This window comes from Toxotes jaculatrix, chromosome 12 (genome assembly GCF_017976425.1).
Source record: "Toxotes jaculatrix isolate fToxJac2 chromosome 12, fToxJac2.pri, whole genome shotgun sequence".
Taxonomy (NCBI): domain Eukaryota; kingdom Metazoa; phylum Chordata; class Actinopteri; family Toxotidae; genus Toxotes; species Toxotes jaculatrix.
In genome coordinates, this window is record NC_054405.1 from 16763485 (window position 1) to 16786287 (window position 22803).

Consider the following 22803-nt stretch of genomic DNA (forward strand, 5'->3'; position numbering starts at 1 on the left):
TTTACAGTATTGAGTCTCTCTGATCACCATTGTCCTGTCGTCCATTGTCTTGCTTCATCCCTGTCGGAGTCAGCTTGTCAGAGTCCAGCTTCCCCAGCAGGACAGAAGCGTCTGTAGAGTGAATGAGACAGAGATTTTCACTCTTAGCACTTTTTCACTAGGAGCTTGCATTACACATCAACCCATTATTGCTATTATTAATAATAGCGATAAGGTACAGTGATTATGAATTTGTTATTCTATCAGTAACTTCTCTTACTTGTTCTGATATCAGTGCGGGCAGACTAAATATAAGAAGCACCTCTCAGTACTTTAAAACACCACATTGTCCAATAGCACCAGAAACTACAGCCTCCAAATGACCCTAAAGTTAAATCAGCCCTATCTAAAACAATATCAACTGTTATGAACTGTATTAGACTGCATCATATTGAGTTAGGTGCACCTGATAAACTTGCAGTTGAGTGTATTTCTTTCTAGTTGCTTTACAGTTTTTTTTATAAAACTTCATTTATTGTTTTGAATTGGTGAACTTGTTCTTTTAGATTTAATCTCTGGTAGCATGGAGTCATCCTGCATTCTTGTGTAAACTCGAGAAGCGTGACAGCTGTGACAAAAAAATTTTGATAAAGTATAAATTAATGGTGTTACTATATGATGCGCATGTGATCTGTTTTCTCAAGATCAAAGACATCATCTAACAACAAATTCATAGAAATGGAGAATGAAATAATACAGAATTAAATCTAGAAAATAACTGGTGCCGACATGGTCTTTTTTTCTTTTTATTACTTCTTCCTCCATCCATCCATCCAACCATATACAAACAGGAACAATCATTCTGTTATTCCCTCACGATCTTAAACATATTTGTTCTTCATGTTTTTTCACTGTTCTTCCAAGAAGATTTGAGTCTAAATGTCGTATTGAATTATGTCATGTACTCATGTATACTCGTGTACTCCTTCCCCAGTTTGTTTGATGCTGTCTGCTGGTCAGTTGGTTGACCACTTTGGTTGAGACGGAAATGCCTCAACAAATGTTGGCTGAATAGCCATGAAATTTGGTTCAAACGTCAAGATCGTCCAGTGGATGAGTCCTAATGATTGGTGAACTGCCTCTGAAACTAATGTATGGATTACTATGAAATTTCGTACAAATATTTATGTTCCCCTCAGGATGAATGTAGTTTGTGTAGAGAATGTAGTTGTTTAAAATTTATGACTAAATACCTTCAAACCTAATGTCAAACCCGTCAGCCTCAGCTGTGCTTTGTACCTTTGTTGAGTGCTGATTAGTAATTGTTAGCATGAAATGCTAAAGTGAAGATGGTGAACGTTGTGAAGATTATACCTAAACACTGGCATGTTATCATTATCATTTTGAGCATGTTAGCATGCTGGCATTAGTATTTAGCACCACTATGCATAAGTACATTCTTAGAGCATCCTGTGACTGTAGACTTGTTTACATATAACCTGGGGATTAAAACCAGCAGTCAACCTGTCTCTAGCCTGCATCTGTAATTTTTTGCTATTGCTCCTTTTCAACTCATGCTCACACAAACACACACATAATGTGTTGAAGTGAAATCCACACATGCACAAAGTCTCAATTATGTCATCTCCACAGTCTCACTTTGTCCCTCTCTGCCGCCCCCCCCCCCCCCCCCCCCCCTTCCCCCAGCCCTTTTGTCTAATAGGAGAATGAGGAAGAGGAGGACCTGGAAAGCTTAGGAGCACCTTGGAAAGTTACTGTAAAGTCTCAATGACAGCACTGGAAGAGCCTGTCTAGTATTTGACGCAATGGCCAAGAAAGGGCGTACGAAGGGCGAGAAGCCTGAAGCGCTCATCTCTGCCCTGCAGGCAGCCAATGAAGATCTCAGGTCCAAGCTGACTGACATTCAAATAGAGCTACACCAAGAAAAATGCAAGGTACCGCACAGCATAACTTTCTCCATAACTGATCTAGAAATTTAAAAATACAGTATTAATGGTCACTGTCAGTATAAACTATAAACCTAAATAATTACAAAAAAATCTGAAGTCACAGCTTACTCTTTTTTTTAGTTTTTTTTTTAGCAAGTCAGTAAATTAAGGTCCCCAAAAATATAAAACTTAAAAGGATCCTTAAAGCAACCTTTAGACACGACCAGTACATCTTGGATGTTCTGCATGTATGTGTGGCCTGTGTTTAGTTAATGGTAAAGCACTGCATGAACTGCATGTGCTTCCATACAGTGAACTATAACATATTGCGAAATGAGTTAATGCACAGCCACGCTACACATGTATTTCTCTTATGTGGACATTTTAGTGACATTTTAGCCTTTGTAATGTACTTGTTAATATACATTGTTGAAGTATGCCGGTCGGGTTAATTATTGACATTGTGCAGATAGCACACGCTGTGCAGGATGTTTTACTTACTTTGCTTTGCGTTACATGTGCTAAACTAAACAAGTGGAGGTTTTTTTTTGGCTCACACTGACTCATCTCTCCTACATTTGAGATTATCATGAGTTTGAGCTTTAATTTATGCAAGAGTTATAATGTACTTATAATGTACCAGATTTATTTTTGAGAACAATCTGAAGAGCTGCACAGTTGAATCAAAGAAGATAAAAATGAAGTTAAACCACAGAATTAAATGTCCAAAAACAAGTGTACTGTATGTGGAGTACTGTAGCATCAGATACGTAGCATAACCTAATTCATGTCTCCTCTTCCTGTCAAAGGTGAGCAAGCTGGAGCGCGACAAGGTGCAGGAGGTGAAGAGGGTGCGAGAACAGGAGCAGCACCGTCACACTGCCATGTTAACGGAGCAGCGGGCCAAGTGGCACGAGGAGAAACAAAAGGAGCTCCAGGCTCTCAGGGAAAACCTGACCCGGCAGCATGAGCAGGAGCTGGCCCGCCATGCCAAAATCAAAGACCAGGAGAACCAGAGGCTCAAAGCAGCACTGAGCGCCATGCGCGATGGCAGTGGAGAGAAGGTGAGGTTTAGATATGGGAGTGAAAGAGGGAAAAATGCAGTTGGGAAACAAATATCAACACCTATCCTCTTGTTCAGGTGCGCACAGCACTCACCCTGGAAGCCAAGGAGGAGGCACGTCGCTTCTTTGACCAGGAGAGAGTGAAGCTTCTGCAGGAGATAGCGGAGCTGAAGGCTACTAAGAAGCAGACCGACGAGGCTCTCAGCAACATGATCCAGGCCGACAAGATGAAGGCTGGCGACCTGCGGGTGGAGCACCAGCAGCACCAGGAGCAGATCTCCAAGATTAAGTGGGACTGTGAGAGGGACATCCGCAGACTGGTATTGGATACTATAATGAAAGATACTATAATGCTAAATACTTAACACTTAAATACTTTAAAAAAATCATGTTCCATTAGCTACATTTCTGTTGTATGTGAACTGTATAACTGTTTCCTGCAGAGCTACAGGCAAACTTTGTTTTAGTTTCAGCATGAATTGCTGAATTACAGTAGTGACTTTTTTTATGTAGTGCTTTCCAGTACTCTTGGAAAGCACTACATAGAGCTGTGTGGAAATTAGGGCTACAATAAACTTTTTTTAAATGAATTAACTCATCTTTCAGTCCATAAAAATAATATTTCAGTTGCTAATTTGCCTCACCAACAGTGAAAAAAAATCCTAAAGGTGTTTCATTTCCAACATTCTGAAATCGAATTAACGTAATAAAGTAAATGATAAGTTAGCGACAGTAGAATGACATCAGAATTAAAAACGCCACCCTTAAGAAAAAATAAAAAAGAGATATCCTTACAGCATTTTCTTAACTACACAACTGTTTCTCCTTCACTATAGGTGGATGAAATCAAATCTAAAGACCGCACCATCTTCGCTCTGGAGAAGGAGCTGGAGTCAACGACGGGATTCTTACAGAAGCTTCAGCTTCAGAAGGACGCGCTGGATGAACAACTGTTCCTTGTCAAGGAGGCTGAATGCGGCCTGGGAAGCCCGAAAAGAGAGATCCCAGGCAGAGCTGGAGATGGAGCAGAGCACTGTGGCAGCCCAGTAAGGAGAGAGGAAGAGCTACTGTTCCAGCTTCACTTATCTTTTAAAAAATTAATGCCAGTCTATTGATTTGAGAGAACCTCAGAATCGTTTCCTCTTTCCCAACCTCTTAAACACCCTTTTTTTTTGTTTTTCTTTTTTTTCTTTCTTTGCTTTAGCTCTTAAATGACACTTTGTAGCTGAAGTGCCTATATTTCTTAACTGGGTTTTGAGAACAAGAGGACACTTTTTTACAGGCAATTATCACAAATCCAGCTCAAAACTTACCCAGAACACGAGAGATTCAAAATCCCATGATTAGCTCAAACTAACCCCCCCAAAAAAGGGAAACATATTGTCACGATAAAATGTGTCAACTCATGAGTTTACTCACTTTTAACATGACAACTCATGAGATTTAGATTTAATTTTTATTCAATTAATGTCCATGAGAGACTGGTGCACTAAAATGAAAAGGTTATTAAAGTAATTCCATTGCCCTCTCATTTAATTGAATTTATTTTGATTGTTGACATCAGGCTCCTGCAACATGCTAGTTCCTACTTCCTAGTAATACTGAACTGTGTTCCGCTTAAGTTTTTTTCTTTTCACCTGGCTAGTAATTGGGTCAGTCAAATGACACATTATTGTTTATTTTGTTTATTTCAGGACCTGAGGAGAAACCAGAGGCGCATTGCTGAACTCAACTCAACTATACGCAAACTGGAGGACCGCAACTCGCTACTGGTCGATGAGAGGAATGAACTGGTATGTGTAAGGGGAGATTTTGAGCTTCCCTGAGGTAATTAGGTCATTAAAATAAAAGTCATTCATTTAAAAATGAAGGATCTCCACACCTTTAATCTTTCTGTCTTTCCATCACATCTCCCAGCTTCTGTTTCCAGTTATTTCTTTTGCTTGTCAGCCACCACTTAATATGTCCTTGTGTCCCTCTCTGCCCTCCAGCTGAAGCGAGTTCGAGAATCAGAAAAGCAGTGCAAGCCCCTGCTGGATAAGAACAAGCTGCTGAATAAGAGGAATGATGATTTGACCCAGACTATCCAGAAGCTGGAGGAGAAGCTCAAGAGCCTGGTCAAGGAGAACCTTGAGATGGTCGGCACAAAGTCACATGAGCATCATATACACATTTTGGGCAAATGATTGATGGATGATCTGAGAGGTCTTCTGTCTTTCTCTGTGTGTCTACAGAAGGAGAAGATCAGCTCACATCCTCCACTGAAGAAGCTCAAGTCTCTCAATGACCTGGACCAAGCCCACGATGACCAGGAAATAGCTTTTCTCAAGCTTCAAGTCCTGGAGCAACAAAGCATGATTGACGAACTGACGAGAGTATGTCTTTTTCTTTTATTTTTATTTTTCTTTTTCTTTTCTTTTTTCAATGTGCCAGGGTTTAATTTAGAATTTTTTTTTCTTTTGACGTTTTCTGAAATTTGCAGAAGCATTTGTCACCCATTATCTTTTAAAGACAGCTTGAAGTATAAATTACCACCACTATTGCCGCATCAGCTTAACATACTTGTACCCAGGCACTATGTGTAGCTTATTAAATACAATAATGTAATAACCTCAGTGATCAGACTGCAAAACCCACAGCTGAGGCTTAACAACCACGTGATGACCACAAAACTACTGATGTACAAAATGGCAGTTTGAAATGCTCAGAGCAGCCACAGAACAAACTCTTGTTCACTGAAAAGAAATGAAAATGATCAACGACGATGAAGGGTGGAGGATGAAGCATCACACTGCATGTCACACTTTTCAAATAAAATGAAGTGAATTAGCAAACACTGTCTGTAGTGACCACAAGGCAGCATCTGTGCCTAATGCGTTTAATCATATGATGTATTTAAGCTGTTAGCCCATCTTCAACCTCTGTAAGGATATTTGCAAACAAACTGCTATCATGATGAAAAAGAGAACTTGACTTAGCTCTCATCAATGTCAATGTCCAGTCCCCAGTGAATTGTGTAAAGAGTTTATTGTTAAGCTAAATTGTTTGTGACAGTGTTGTTTTGTCGTTGATTTCTTTTTTCTTTTATTTAATTTGAAAAGTGAAGAAAGGAAAAAATGTTAATCTTATAATCTGTCATCTATTTTCTTTCCATTTGTCTGTTTTTTTTTTTCCCAGGATCGTGAAAAACTGCTAAGAAAGAAAAGGCATAAAAGAAGTTCGAGGCCAATAAAGGTAGAATGAATTGAATTTGTTAGTGGGTATTTATCTTAAAGTTCACATAGCTTATGAAATTATCTCATTCTGGGGCAGTATACCCTTTCAAAATACACTCTTTTGTAAGCTTGAGGAGCCAAGTGATCTCTAGACATTCAAAGAAGCTTACCACGGTAACACAGCTCTATATAAAACTTTGTCTAATGTTGATATCATTTCTAGGCAAAAGGCCTTTTGTGTAGTTTGGCAAGTCAGTGAGTAGAAAAACCCTCCTGCAATGACACAGAAAACAAAAACCAGCAATCACATCTGTTGCCAGAGGTAAAGATACTGCCACAGAGGTGTATTTTACTAGGTACAACAATGTAAAAGACAGATGGGAAAGCTTTTGGGGCTCCTAAAACTGAGGACACAGCCATTACTTTTTACTGAGGTAATGTAATCTAGGCATGTTGACCTGGAAGTCTTTGAATTTTCCTCTCTGCAGAGGCCCATCGTAGTAGACACCTTCTTCGGGTATGATGAAGAGTCTGTGGATTCGGAGACGTCCTCAGTGGCGTCATTCCGGATGGACAGAACTCCTGCGACTCCTGATGAAGACCTGGATGAGGTGAGAGTTTGCCTTGTATCTTTCATGTCAACAAGAAAGTGCAGTGTTTTTTCCCTCTTTTGGAGTATTACAGTGACTACATTTACAGTCACATCAGTATTCTTAGTTTTAGTGAACTCTGTTTTAATTCCTTGACTTTCAGCGTAGCTAAATTAGCCCACGTAACCTCTGAAACTGTGTGTATCAAACAAGGGTCTAGCCAGTGAGGAGTCAGAGCTGCGTTTCCGTCAGCTGACCAGGGAGTACCAGGCCTTACAGAGAGCCTATGCCCTGCTGCAGGAGCAGAAAGGAGGCATACTGGATGCTGAGATGGAAGCCAAGGTACAAACAGGACACAGTGGGAAGATCATTTTAATTTTGATGTTCAACAGATGTTATCATTTATAACAACACTACAAGCATGAGCTTAAGAACGGATCATATAGCAACAAAAACATGGTAAAATAAAACTATAAAAGTCAAGTGAAGTCAGTTTTTATATATAACGTCAAATATAACACACTTTTTATATAGAGCAGGTCTAGACTGTGTTCTAGTAGCTAATGGAAGTCTGTTTTATTCATGTTTCAGGCTCACGAGCAGCTCCAAGCAGATGTTCTCAGGTATAAAGCCAAAATAGAGGACTTGGAGAAAGAACTGACACTGAAGGGACAGGTAGGACACACACACAAGCACATGCAAGAATGAAGGAACTTGCATGTACGCGGTACATGCTGTATTTAATTTCGAAAAGCTTTATTTTTACCTCACTGAGGGTAAAATATACAACAAAATGGACTGAATTTACAGATAAAAGATCAAGACTACCAAAGACGTTGGGGGTAAACATCTTGGGGGGGAAACAATGTTTAAAACACAAAATGTTTTAAACTATATTTTTACTTTATTGAATAGCTTTGATTTAAAGCGTCAACTGTCTCTGCCCTCCACCAGGACTCCAAATGGGTGGAGGAGAAGCAGCTCTTCTTACGAAGGAACCAGGAGCTATTAGAGAAGGTCAGACTCAAAATGTTTCTGACTGTGTAGATTGCACCATTAAAAAAGCATAATGCGACGAATCCGATATGTCAGAGGTGCATGTAATAGTCATTTGTCTCATGATAAGTTACTTTCTTCTTTGCACATGACTGGTATTCTTTAGAAAACCTTAATAATTCCATGATCATTTAGATGGTTCATTTAATAATTAGCATTGTTTAATTGAGGAAGTTTCTGACAGTTATAATTACTCCCAGCTTCCAAGTCCTACTGCAGCTGCTATGTAAATGTGTGGACAGCATTCCTCAGCCCGTCTACTTATTCATGTGGATTCTTTATGGTGTCTAGGTGGAAAAGATGGAGTCAGAGTGCAGTCGCCTGCAGCAGGAGCTACAGGACTCCAAAGACCAGAATGAACTGTTAGAGTTTAGGATACTGGAGCTGGAGGTGAGTCACAGAGTTTCCTGCCAAGACATGATACAAGTTCCTTTGAGGTCCAGAATGTCCCAAAGATGCCATGGTATGCCCAAAACGCCCTCAAAAAGCCTAATGAGTCTAATAAATTAAATCTTGTGATGCAAACCCATAACTTTGTCATGTCCAAAAACATTTTACTGGCTGGGTTATAGATCCAACAGTGTGAGCTCAAATGATTTTATTGGTGCTGTACATTTTACTCTCCTTAGAGGACTTCCTGAGATTATTTTATAGACACCATATCAAGTTCTAAAACCCATTTCAGTCTTTCCAAAAATCTTTCCAGAATAGACTTGATTAAAGATAAATCTCACCTAAGCATTTTATTCGTTTATTATTCAGTCTCAACATTTTTTCACGGTAGTGTCTTCATCTGTTATGTAAGAACAAAATCTCATCTAAAGTGAATTAAACCAAAACTGAATACTACATAACAAATCAGATCTTGGCCAGTCTGGCCACTCGTTATGGGGGAGAAAAAGCCTTTGGTGGGGGTTTGTCTGAAGCATTTTCCAGCTACAGTCATCTCATAGCCTGGCTTACAAGAGGTTAGTGTCTCAGAGATTTAATATTTTTGTCAAAGTACAAACACTGAGCCACTTCTAAAGTTGCAGTAAACACGATGTTGTGTGTGTCTGTAGCTCTTCTTTTACATCTGTACAAATCCACTACAACTTCAAATGAAGGCCGGGAGACTTACATTTTCAAAGGGTAAAGATCAAAGTCAGTGCTTAACAGGTGAAATGTTCCATGCGATGCAATGGCTCAGTGTGCTGATCCATGCATGCACAGCTTGATTTGGCATATAAAGCACTGAAGTGTTTTACATGCCTGACGTCTAATTAAGTACCATTTTCTCCTATGTTGAGTTTGCCTGTCAAGTTAGTCTCTCAGTGATAAAGACAGGCAGCCCACTGGTCTGTCAGTCAGGCTGATTTAGTAGCTGACAGTGGTCTTTGTGTTGTGGCCACGCTGTAGCGCAGACACTAACACAAACATAGCGAAGGCCTAATTTGCCACCTAGTGAACTCAGAGAAGAAGAGATCGCTCAAATGTGCTGTACAGGGTTGAAATTAACCAATACAAAATCACATTGATTTTAATTAAAACCTTAATTTTAATTAAAAACTTTTACCATGACTATCAGGTGTTTGTCTGATGCCTCTTCAGATGGCAGCAGCCGTAGTAGCGGTTTGTCTGGGATATGTGTAGATTGCATTCTCCTGGCTGAGCAAAGCAAAGAGCACCACCTACTGAAACTCAAACACCATCACCCAGAAAATTGAACAGTGGAGTTAAGTTAAAAAACAGAGAATATGAGCTCCTCTAAACCTGGCATGAAGTTATTTTTGTAACCTATAAGAATGTCACCCACCCTCTTCTTTGGGTCTGAATGTAATCAGTGATTTTATTATTTTAAAAAAAGTGAAATGCGTAACAGACAGTCTAAAACAAGCCAGTAAAAGTGAAAATACTGTTTCATCCAGGTCTGATACAGAGTTGTGATGAGAGTTGAAGTAAGTTAGCATGTCCTTTATATATATATGAAATTTGCATTTCTGTTGTTTAAGGAGCGTGAGAGGAGATCACCTCCATTCAACCACCTGAGGATGCATCCCTTTTCTGAAGGAGTCAGTGCGCTACAGATCTATTGTATGAAGGAAGGGGTGAAGGTATGCAGTGAAAAGAAACTTTTATGCTTTATCATAGTAATTAATCACAAAGTGGAGCATGTTTCTAGATCTTTTATGGCCAGGGATCCTGCTGTTACAGGTAGTAGTGGAACAAAATGCGTTGAATAAAAATAAAAACTAAACGTAAATGACATCTTGTTTTTATGCCTCTGATTTTTAATCTGTTTTCCTCACAGGACGTGTGCATTCCAGATCTCATTAAACTTCTAGATATCCTGGGAGACAATGGGGTAATTCTTATGAAGTTAATACATCACTCTACAATGCTAAAACAGGCACATTAATAATTAAAGTTTTTTTTTCCTTTTGTATAGAACTTAAGAAATGAAGAGCAGGTGGCAATTATCCAGGCTAGCACTGTTTTGTCACTTGCAGAAAAGGTATGTTTCAAATAACAAATCAGATTGGAATAAAATAAAATAGACACAGAGAGTAGCTGGTTCTGCACTGACTCGTGTTTTGCTGTTTGTCGCCCTCTAGTGGATTCAGCAGATTGAGGGGACAGAGGCAGCACTGCACCAGAAGATGGTTGACCTGGAAATAGAGATGGTGAGTCACAAAAATCCTCGACAGGAAAATAGCTCATTTACTAATTCTGTCATCTCAGTAAATTTCTGGCTTAAAAAAACTGCTTTGACAAAAAAAGTTTGCATCCCTGACCTGTTTATTCTGTACAGGAAATGTTCTGTAAACAGAAAGGATATTTAGAGGAGGAGCTGGACTACAGAAAACAGGCCCTGGACCAGGCCTACATGGTATGTGTGCATTTCTGTGTATTTGTGTGCCATGTATACATCACATTGTGGTGCCAAAAAGACTATGTCGCGTAGTCACGCTGTGGAGACACAACATCTTGTCCCATATGGGGACCAGTATTCAGTCCACATGGCTGATCATGGACTGTTTTCATGTGAAGATTAAGAGTTGGGGTTAGTTACTGTAGGGTTAGGCTTAAACTTCCCAAGAAGGAAGATAAGTAAATGCAATAACCTTACATGTGTAGTAGAGTAATTTATAACAGCCCCTTTCTTTTCCTCTCAACAGCAAATCCAGGAATTGGAAGCAACATTATACAACGCCCTGCAGCAGGACAAGGTTCTTTCATTTCATACATATTACAGCCTAATTGTTACAATAACAAAATTTCACAAAAGATTCTGTTTATTTATGTTTGTGTGCCAACCTTTTGCAAAACACCAGGACAGTTAAATTTATGTAATCTGAATTACTAGAGAAGTGAGGTAATAAAATCAAGACCTCCATTTAGACAACGTCATGAAAATCTCTTCTCAAAAATGATGAATTTGCTTTTGACATGCACTGTTTTGATCATGCAAATCTCAGTAATTTGGAACATCTGCACTATCTACATGTAACCTCACATGACCCATTTACATGGTTTCCTGCAAATGAATGTTCTGACTATGGAGATTTTGAAATTATGAGCACAGATTTAAAAAAAAAAAAAAAAAAGAGGCTTCTAGAAAATCTTAGATTAATCTTAGAAGGAAATCTACTGAAGCTAAGCTAAGTGTATAATTTATGTAAGAACTTAAGAACAGCGATAATACCATCGTTTAAGAAGTTTCTTTTTTTTTTAATCCATCATGGTATCTACTCTGTCTGATGCCTGTCTCCTACCTCCAGGTGATAAAATACGGTGAGCCTCTGGATGAGCTTCAGAGGGATGAGCTGCGGTCGGCGGTTGAGAAGCTGAGGAGGCAGATGCTGAGGAAGAGTCGAGAGTACGACTGCCAGATCCTCCAGGAGAGGATGGAGCTGCTGCACCAGGCGCACCAGGTCCGTCTATGTCAGCACCAGTGATAGATGTGCGTGTGGTAATCGAGCTTTTCTCTGCAACAAAACACATTCCTCACCGTTTTTTTCTCTCTGAATATTTGCAGAGAATTCGTGACCTTGAAGACAAGACAGAAATCCAGAGGAGGCAGATTAAAGATTTGGAGGAAAAGGTAGGCTGTTCGATGTCTTTCTGTAAAAAAGAAAAAAAAAACAACGTTCATATTGAAATGCTACATTAGTTCATTATTTTAAAGATCTTTGCTTAGAGGCAGTCACAGTTAAAGAGTTTTTCTCACCCTAAAGCCTGTGGAATCAATATTAATTGAATTTTGAATGTTTAGAATAAACAGGAATTAGGAAAACAATAGACACAGTACAAACGCCATGAAGCCACATTAGATTATTTAAGTATTATTCAGAACGGATACAGTTCCAGAATCTCTGTCTCTGCTAACATATTCCTGAGTGTTCCTCTAACTCTCTCACTTTCTCCCTTCATCTCCCTCCTTCTTTCTTTCTACAGTTTTTGTTTCTATTCTTGTTCTTTTCTCTTGCCTTTATCCTTTGGCCTTGAAGTCTTTGGCGTGTCCTGTAGCAGAGGTGAGTCCTGCGGGCTTTGAGTAGAAAGTTGTGTGTGAAAGTGTTTTGGCTTTGTGCAGCTGCCAAAGTAAAAAACTGGGAATACTCAAGCTACTCGACCTGAATTGGCCTTGACAAGCGCTCAGCATTGTTAAGACTGATACAGACTTCTGACCTTTAGAATAACAGCAGGGACTTTTGTATTTTTTAAGACATCATTTTGAATTATCTAATAAATAAAATCTAATAGAAATGAAGATGCCGCACACAATAGACTGAAAATCAGCCAGTGAGAGCAGAGTTTAAATTGTAGATTTTGTGTGAGAGTACCTATCTTATATGTACTTAATCCTCACATTGACATTAAATCTGGAGTTGTTTCAAAATGAAAGCTACAAACCCACAACAAACTGTACAATGGTAACGTATGCTCTTTTTCCCCTTACAATGTGACCACTAGGTGGCTCAGTGCTTTCCAGAAGCAAACATGATTTGACCCTGGTCTACTTACTCCCTACTACACATGTACTTGCTTCACCTTGACTTAGCTTCTTCTTCTTCTTCTTCTAACTCAACTTCCATTCCTTCTTTCTCTTTGCACTCTCTACATCTTATGCATTTCTGTAATGTTCGTTTTTTTTTTTGTTCTATATTAGCAGACATCTCAGAAAGCAAACGGTGCAATCAACATCACCATTCTCCCACTTGTGTATTTGTTTTTTGTCATCTCTGAGGTTTCCAACCATGTTTCCTTTAACCCATGTCTTTTTTTTAGTTACAGAAAGTTTTCCAGGTTTGTAAATGCTCATATAGGATGCTCTGTTGCAACCTGACACAATATCACAGAAATTACCTTTCATCCTGCATTTATAGTTTTTTCAGCCACTTGGGGGCAAGCTGTAAAAACAACACTGACATATTATCACCTAACAAAGTTGGTATGGCTAACACGTTAGCAAATAATTTCTTATTTACACATCCTACAGACAAAGAGCAGCATTAGCATTTATTTGGAGTCATGTTTGTAGCCATCAGGAGAATGTACGTCCATTATTCACTCCCCTTTTAGCTCTCTTTTGGTGTCTGCTTGACAAAAAATATCTGGTGCTTTAGCAGCTAAATGCTTCACTGTGTTCACCATATATTTGCTGCGTGGTGCTGGGCAGGTAGCACACACTGTTTATCAGAGATTATTCACTCAAAACTGCTGGAAACAGGGTTGATGACAGCATTGAGAGTGAACCAAAACAACGAGCTGAAAGGTGATAAAATGCTCATTAGACAAGAGGGGAAGTGCAGAGTCCAGTGATAGTTCTCTGGTGGGAAATAAGGACCACTCAGGGTCACACCCAAGCAAAAAAACAGTATCAAAGAATTATCAATTATCTGTTATTTTAATATAATAACAATTATAATTTAACAATTATAATTTAATATAATTGCTGACTGTACAGTTTTACTGAAATTGCTCAATATTATAAAATATGCAGGTTAGGTTAAATTTGCTTTGATACATGGTACTTTGGACTTGTTGTAATTCTTTGTGACTCCTCTCTCTCTGTTTCCCTCTCTGTCTCTCAGGTGGTGTGTCAGCTTGGAGATCTTGTTTGTGACTACAGTGTTATTTATTTTCTGGACAAGCATGGAACAGTGTGTGTAGCAGTGGCTGCTAGTGTCATAACATCAGTGACTGCTGTCAGTATAAGGTGGATGTGTCGTGTGTTGGCCATGGATGTTCACACTTCAGATTTTATTTTATTCGTTTTTTAATGGGGACGGGGTTCTCAGGATGCTGCCCGGGATAATATTTTTTTAAAGCGGTGTTGGACATAAACCATAATCTCCAAACAGCTGGGAGTACTGTAACAGTCTGCAAGAATGACACACAATTAGAAAGACTTGCAATGGATGAAGACACACACACACACACACACACATACACACACACACACACACACACACATACATACAGTTTAAGGACACGCATGCATATACAGAAGCATGCAGATGCAAACACACACATACACACATGTGCTTTGACAAATCCAAACCAAAGCCTGGGAAATGTTCTCTCTGCCATGCAGGGTAATAATATGTCATTCACCACCATTTAGCCACAGTGGGAGTATAAACAGTCCGAAAAACTCATAGACAACGAGGCAAACAAACCACCAGACCACAGCATCTGTTTTTTTTTTTCTCTTCATTCCTTTACTTTCCAAACGTGAAAAGACGTTCTTTACGAGTGCAACATCTCGGTGAATAGAAGCGAGCCAACTCAGGGCCCTTGAGTGCAGAGGCCGTATGAACAGTGCTGGTCTCAGGTCAGATTATAATAAGGAGTGCTCGGGACTGACTGGCCTGCCCTCACTGTTCCCAGAATGGTGCTTACACAGACTGCCTGGACTCAATGGAGTTTATACCTGGACCTCACTGCAGAGACTGGTGTGTACAGACACTAAAGGGGGGATACGGGACACTCAGGGTGACACGTCTTCTCCTGACACACGTAACAGACTTGAGTGAAGAGAGATAGAAAGAGAAAGGAAAGATTACTGGGGGAAATGGCGCTCTCTGATCCAGCTCCGCTCAGCCTGGATCTCCACAGAAAAACGTACGGATTGTCAAATCACATCTTAATTTTTCTCAAAAGCCAGCAGACTGTAAGAGCTTTACTCTCTGGTTATCTTTTTTTTTCTCCGTTCTTTTTTACAGCTCCCACCACTCAGATACTGTGTCCCAAGATTTCCACTGAGAAAACATCCCTATTCTGTAATGTAATATATACATTTGTTGATATGTACATGAGTCCGAATTATTTAATGTAGTCTCCCCTTTTATTTCTGTGAATAGTTTCTTTTTCTCTCTGAAGCAGCTTGAACAGTTGACAGACACTACTGGTCAAACGTCATGGGACACCTCCATTTTTCCGGTTTTTACTGAAATTTACATAGTGTAATGTCGCAGTGTACTCTGAAATTAAATCATAGAACAAATATACAATAAAGATTTTTTAAAAAGGAATTATGGCATCTTATATCCTAAATGCAATCTAAACAATTTTCTCATTCAGCAGCTGAACACACTTGTGGCGTTTTTTCTACAATGGAAATGAAACGTTGATGGTAAAGTCTGGAGACTGTGCTGGTCTTCCATCATTTCTACAAATGTTTTGAGTCATTTTCTTGCCGTAGGGTGAAACCCTGACCAACCAGTCTGTCCTCCTTTGTGACTTGCCATTTTCTCACCATTCTAATAGCAGTATACAGGACTACTTCCTACAGAAAAGTATTGTTCTAATAATGCATCAGAGGGTGTAGTAATTTCAAAGGCATTGACAAAAGTTGGAGCACTTGTAGGAACTGTCTGCATTAACTTTCAAGGCTTCATATACTTTTATTGCTGCAGGAGAACTTTCATTTGTCTTTATTTTTTTTTAACCGTGGGCAGTTTACTACTTACCTTTGCACTGTTTAAGGTTTTTCTCTGGACTTGAACTGTTTAAATTTCAATAAAAACTCAAAAAATGGTGCTGTTCTAAAACTTTTGACCAGAAGTGTACTTGGCAGTTTATAAATGACTTGAAAAAGGTATAAATTGCTCTGTTTTATTGTGGTGATGGCTGCAAAGATCAGTTTTATTTCCTTGAAAATTATAACTGAAAAATCGTTGGAATATGAATGTGGAATAATGGAATATTTGCTTCTCCATTCCTCTCTCCTCCCTTTATTAACATAAACTGGATTCATTATTGTTTTTTAAAATGTGTTGCTCTGGTCGACCAGCAGAAGGTGCTGCTTTCACCTGAGCGACTTTCAGTTTGCCCTTTAAAGTTACATGAAACAAATTTGTAAATATTTCCAGAATTTCATGCAAAACGTCTTTATCAACTCTGGTTGGATGATTGGTTGGTTTAAATTCAAGTCTGACATTTATCTCATCAGAGCATTCTGGTCCACAAAAAAATTATGGACAAACACTAAATTCATCAGTTGAATTTCATATGACTGAAAATACAGAAACAAAAAAAAAAAAATTATAACGTCATGCATATTTCTGTCTCAAAAATATCACAGACCCTCTCTCGCTACCCTTCTTTTTTACTAACCAAAATGTCTTTGGTACTAACAGTTATCTTTTACTAAACACTACTGGCCATTTTAGGCATCCACTTCCCCAAAATGAAACAGGAGAAAGTGAACGCAACACTACACCTGCTCCACTTCTCTCTTGTCGAGCTAAGTCTGCCCAGTTCCTGCAATATTTACAAGTTGACTGCGCTTGTTCCCTATGAACCTGAGCTAGTGTATCTGCCATCATACCACCCCTCTGGCTCCATTCACAGGTCTAGGGTAGCCTCTCTCTGGCATCTTATTACATAGCTGAGAGTAACTATGACTCGCTCCACTCACTTTAACGTACTAAGGGGAATGACAGACTATTTTTGTGCAAACTCAGCTAACTAGCAGTTGCCTTAAATGCACTTTCCCCCTTTTTTTTCCCCGCTTGTATGTTCCTTTTTAACAATTATTTTTTCAGGCGGTTGTTATTATCATGTAATGTAATGTAATAATGTATATATATATTTTTTGTTTTTATTTCACAGAGGATTTTTTTTATCTTTACCCTGTCTGTCTTCCAGTGATAATTTAACCCCTCCTACTTTCGTCTAGATTATTAAATAAAAGGAAAAAAAAGGAGCAATGCTGTTAAAAATAATGATAATAATAAAAAAAAAACATCATGGCCTTTGATCTTGAAGGTTAAATTGTCTTCTTTTCACATCTTTATTACAGGTATGCTTGGCTTTGTGTTGAAGGTGAGCATTTTAACACTTATATTTTGCATTTCTTCCAGACTTTCTACATCCTAACTCCATAGAAAGTTCACAGAATTTTCAAATCCCCATGTCAGTGGCCATCTTTCCATTTTCTATACCGCTTGAGCTGGAACCTATCCCAGCTGACTATGGGTGAGAGGTGGGGAAACACCCTGGACTGGTTGGTCTTTTATGCATTCAGAGTTAAATCATTCGAGCCAGTAAAAGGTGTTTAAGATATTTATCTAATTTCTTTATTTGATATATATACAATTTATTCTTTAAAGAATTATATTTCAGAATCGGGGGGGGGGGGGGGGGTGAAGAAACTCATTTCAACTTTTTTCTTTAAAATGAGTTAATATACAGTATGAACAATGTTTCGTTTGTATTTGTCTATGGCTTATTTGTTATCCATCTTTTAAAAAGCATCTCAGTGTATTCCATTTGTGGCTGTCAATTATAGTCACTATTGACTCAGCTTAGCAACTGTCATCAGTAGACCTTGTTAGTGAAGTTGTGCTTTGTTCAGGTCAGCTCATCCTGACCTTTGTTCAGGTCAGGAAGAGGGAAATAGGCTTTGAGCTGTGGCTGGTATTGGTTGTGCTTCCATCTGATGTGCTCTGCACATGTTTCGTTCATAATCAATGGACAGAAATACCGGAGGTACTGTAGACACTGTATGTCCTTTGCTGTTAAAGGTTGATAGTACTCTTCGATTGCACATTATTATTTTTGTGTGATATCTTTTCTCATATTTGCAGTTCAATCATGCAAGTGCTGTGTTATGAAGCAATTTTAAGACTCGTGGTATGAGAATCATAAAAACCTTCGTCCTTACACTGAAGCATTGAAGGCTTCAGTTGTCTCAAGCTGGTTAAACAGTGGGCTTTTCCCACATTTTGACCTTTTTTTTTTTTTGTTATGCAGGATGCAGAGCAGAGTCAGTCCAGGATAACAGTCTGTCTTTTCACTTTGGTCGTCCTTGCCAAGCCAGACAAGAACAGGGGTCGAGCCAGATTTTGTGCTGTAGATCAGCCCTGCCAAAAGGATGTCTGTCATAAAAGCACTTCTGTCTGTCCTCCTTTCACCATCCGCACAGAGGTCATTCTCTGAGGTTCGAGTGTTCATTGGCTGAATTATAATCAATGAATTGTATTATAATAGCATTTTCCCTGTGATCTACATTAAATTCTGCATATTTCTCTGTTTCTGAAAACATAATCCTTGATGACATATTTGTGCTAATGGAAACAGCTTCCTCTGCAGAAAATCGACTGTAGATGCTTTCCCAGCACAGACCTTTGCTAAAACCTATGTGACAGAGCTGAGAAACGTGTTGAGTGTTTAAACATCATATTTTAATCATGAATCATTCTGAATATTATAGAAACCTCTGTGCCACTGTGTGTTAGAAAGCCTGCCTCACAGTAAGCGATACGCAGCTGAAATCCTCAGAGTAGAGTACACAGTACACCCTTGGAGGCTCTTTAACCTTATTTCAGCAGCAGCTGGTCGGCAGCCAAACCATCCCAGGCGGAAGCAGCTGCCCGGTCTGTTCTGTTCAGCTCTTTAGCAGCACTGACTTCATGCCTCGTATTCCTTATTAAACATGTGAGAGTAGCTACTCACTTGTTTGCTTTCATCTAATCTTTGTAACAGCAGTTAGAGTAAATTGCCAACTTGAAATGCACAAATATCTTAAAGTTATTTAAAGGAGCAAAATGATTCGGTTGATAGAATCTAAATCTGTGATTAGTAGGGAACTGAATCGGTATTTTGGGGTTAGGGTCAGGGACACAATGCAAAGCAGCTGAGGTGAATTTTCTTCCTCCTCCTGTCCTGTTTGTCCTGAGTTTTTAGTTCTTATTTTATTACACTTTTTTATTACATTCACTGCTGCTGTGACTGTTCTACTTCTGCTCCGTGCTCCTGTGAATAATGAAGGGAAACGTTTGTAGTCTCTGTTTCTCAGTTTCTAAAACTGTACAGTACAGTATACTAGATGAGCCAACCTGAATCTCCATATATAGGTTTGAGGGCAGACTGGTCTGAACTGGTACATAAACTCACAGTACAGGTGTGCTGTGAGACTAAGCATATTATTGATTGTTACACAAAAAAATCTTATTGTGTTACAGAGTCTTGTGAATTAAATTTTGTTTTAGAAAAACACTAACAGATCTCAACACATAAATCATACAATTAACACAGGTTGAGATCCAGGGTTGGGACATAATTAAGATCATCTGAGTATAGTGATTATTTTTGGCCCTTTTCTAAAATTTATCACTCATTTTATTCAATGTCTTGCATAAGTGTGAGTCAGTGCAGAACCCGCTTGTACTTGTCAGACCTTATGCATTATCGTTTACTGTTTGCATTAACTCATATTGACTTGCCTGTGGAATGGTGGCCCACTTACCCAATTCTTCAAAGGTCTCCCTTGCCGTGAGGCCTCTTGTGCCAAATCCATGAAGACTACTGGGCTTGAATTTGCCAAACTCTCTCCTATCTGCCGTTATTTCATCATGCCTGAATGAACATGCACTTAAGCCAGTGGCAAAATGAGAGCTATTGTCTTATGGGGGACATTCATTTTACAAGCCAGGCTACCTTACATCCATTTTTAATATGAAGATGAATGATAGTCTCCTGTTTTGTTCCAGCATTGCTTTAAAAGCCTCATTAAGTTAGAGCAATATCCTGTTCATGATCATCTTGACAAAGTGCCAGACAGCTTCATGCCACAGGGTTTACATGTCATGTCGAAAGGTGTGGAGCCAAATCTCTGGTCATTATTTACTGGAAAATACCAGACAACCCATCATTTACTCTGAATGTATCTTCTTTCTTTATGATCACAGGGGTTTACTTTGACGGTGACACTAAAAATTCTGTTGCGCCCGAATGCAATAAACAACTGACTGGCTGTTTGGTTATTATGGTTTGCAGCTATCATGACATCACTGACATTGAAAGCCAGTGTGAGCTGATGGCTCCACTGCCTCCCAGTCAGTCTGCTCTGTCCTGACCACAGGGCACAGTTTAGTACAAACATACTCTGCACGAGCCTCTGAGCGATGCCCTTGTTCCCTCACATGATATTTGATTCTTTTCAAGTCATCTGAACTGGTTGGTGTCAGTGGTCGGCCAGCCAAAACACAGAGCTGTTGCGTGGGTGAAAATCTTAAGGATGCTGTCGGTTTTGTTTTGTCCTCCTTCTCTCAGCTTTATTTAATGTCTAAACACCAGTAACATGCTGGAGGAGAGGAGAACAGGACAGACAGCCCAAGAAACACAAATTCAGAAAGTTACCATAGAATTACAGAGGCAGGAAATTTTAGTGGGTTCCTGGCATCACCACAAACCTTGATGCTTTAATCACATTCATGTGAGTGGAAATTTCTGCTGGCCTGACAAGTTGCTGCACTAGATGCCAAAAGAGCCACGGGAACTGCGACAGTGGTATTCAGCAAGGAATGTGTGGAAATAGAGCCACTTATCATATTTTACTCAGCTTCAGACAAAATCTCCTCAAAGCCATCTTTTTCAGAATTTAGTGCTTGATCACTCTTTTTTTCTTTTCCCTCCTATGCATTTCAGCTCATGGCGTCCTCTGAGTGTTAGTGAAAAAAGTCTGCAGATATTTTATGGATCTGCTGCTGTTAAACAAGATAGCAACAAAAACACATGTACGCCTTCAGATCAACCAGAAGTTGAACCAGTGGGAAAATGGTGGCAGCTTTGAGTTTTGGTTATAATGTTTCTGTTTTGTAATCTGCCTGATCCTATATATTATATATATAGTATATTTTTTCTAATGTTGATTTCAGGACAGTTTTGGCTGGTTAGATGTTCTCCTCTGGCTCTCAAACTTACAAATACTAGTTTTTTTTCCGCAGGGAGTCTAGGCAGGAAAGCACTGGATGCTGGCGTGACTGCCGTGCCCCATGAAGTGGCTCCCTGCCTGAAAAACAACGAAGGATTCATTTCAGTGATGACAACCTGTTAGATGAGACTTGAGCATGTGCCCTGTTTGACTTCACTGAAGCCTACAGTGTGACTGACCTTGAGATTCTTTCCCATCTCTGTGGACTGTGTGCTTTCTGTCCTCTCTCCCTCTCTCACACACACTTAGCACTTCCATGGGATCTCCAACGCAGCCACATGTCATTTCTAATCCAGCTGATGAAAATTTCCACCAAGCCTTTCACCTCACATTTAAACCAAAGCCGTTCTTTTACTGTGACAAAGTCAAACATTAAATCACGATTCCTTCCTTTTTTAAAAAAATCAGTATCAACAATTCTGAGTGGGATTTTAACAATTAACAAGGTAATGAATTATAATGTTAATGGGATTCCTTCTCACGAAAGTTAATCAGTGTTATACTTGATAATTGGAAGATCAAGCACAGTAGGCAAAATATTAGTTTCAGTAATTATTATTACTAGTCCTAGTAATTAGCCTTATCATCATTAGTTTTTCTATTGTTACTGTTAGTCTTATTATTAGTTCTGTTGGTAGTCCTATTCTTGTCTTCTCATCATTGTCCGTCTTCTCATTTTCATTCTCTATGTTCTTTTTCCTCCTGCTCTCTCTTGCTCTTGTATTTCTCCTCTCATTCTGACCTCTGTCAGTACTGTCTGTGAAAAGGCACCATTGCTTCTGAAGGGAAAAGGAAGAGGAAGAAGTCAACAAACGGACCCCCGCACAGACTTGTGAAACATGCTGATATATGGCCGTTACATAATTGCATCCCTGTTTACCTTTTGTTGCGCTCTCGACTCAGCAGTCTCTCTCAGTCTGAGACCTGCTGCCTGAAAGCTGCTTGTCTCCAGCGGTGCTGACACGACCCTGTCTCATTTGTGCTGGCGTAAGTCATCGCCCCGGGGTGTCGCCGCTGAAGGCCCAGACCAACACTTTAAGAAACATCAGATTCAATCCCGCTTTCATTTGAAGTGGTGTTGTTTTTTTTTCGCCTGTGAACAATAGGTTTGAAGGAGAAGCGCAGGTGTAGGCATCACGCTGTCCTGTCAGTGGTGCTGAAAGGACAGCGACAAAATGGACAGCTCCTTTCACACTGTGTTACCTGCTGAATGCTCACCTGTGTCCACTTAGTTAATTCCGATACAAGGTCACTGACTAATGAAACTGCTGAATTATATTTGGACTTAGGACTTCTATCCAACTAAAAAAAAAACAAAAAACAAAAAAAAACCAGGAGCATCCTAAAGAAGAGGTGGGCATTTGTCTGGGTTTTTACAATAAGATATGTGTGTATGTTTGTGTAAATAGAGATACTCTTAAATTAGATACCCTGTGTCCATATGGAAAGGTTCCTTGGCCACGACACTGGCCGTCTACTACAGATGTTTTTGACTTTAAACAACAAACTCATATAGCGACAATTCAATGAAACTCATCTGATAAAAAAACCATATGCTACCTTTGCAACTGGCGCCAACACCACCACCACCACAGTGCCACCTCTGGCTTTAACTCAACTCCTGCCTGCCTGTCTACTCTGGCTTCCTCACAGCAGTGACACACACATACACACACACGCCACTTCAGCACTAGTTTCACCGTCTTTCTCGGTCACTTTTGCAGGGCTCCACCATGGCAGAGCGCA

At 39.4% G+C, this 22803-nt stretch overlaps 1 protein-coding gene across 1 annotated transcript; it reads left to right on the forward strand.

The window, feature by feature from the left end:
* Positions 1-1805: 1805 nt before the first annotated feature.
* Positions 1806-16880, forward strand: jakmip2 (janus kinase and microtubule interacting protein 2). The gene is made up of 22 exons (XM_041051221.1): positions 1806-1934; positions 2738-2992; positions 3070-3312; positions 3829-4038; positions 4687-4785; positions 4984-5130; positions 5227-5367; positions 6170-6226; positions 6696-6818; positions 7011-7139; positions 7389-7472; positions 7752-7814; positions 8145-8243; positions 9845-9946; positions 10144-10197; positions 10282-10347; positions 10448-10516; positions 10645-10722; positions 11012-11062; positions 11615-11767; positions 11872-11937; positions 13928-16880. Exons 1-22 carry the CDS (start codon positions 1806-1808, stop codon positions 14114-14116), a joined length of 2607 nt encoding a protein of 868 aa, XP_040907155.1. The 3' UTR covers positions 14117-16880.
* The last annotated feature ends 5923 nt before the right edge of the window (positions 16881-22803 follow it).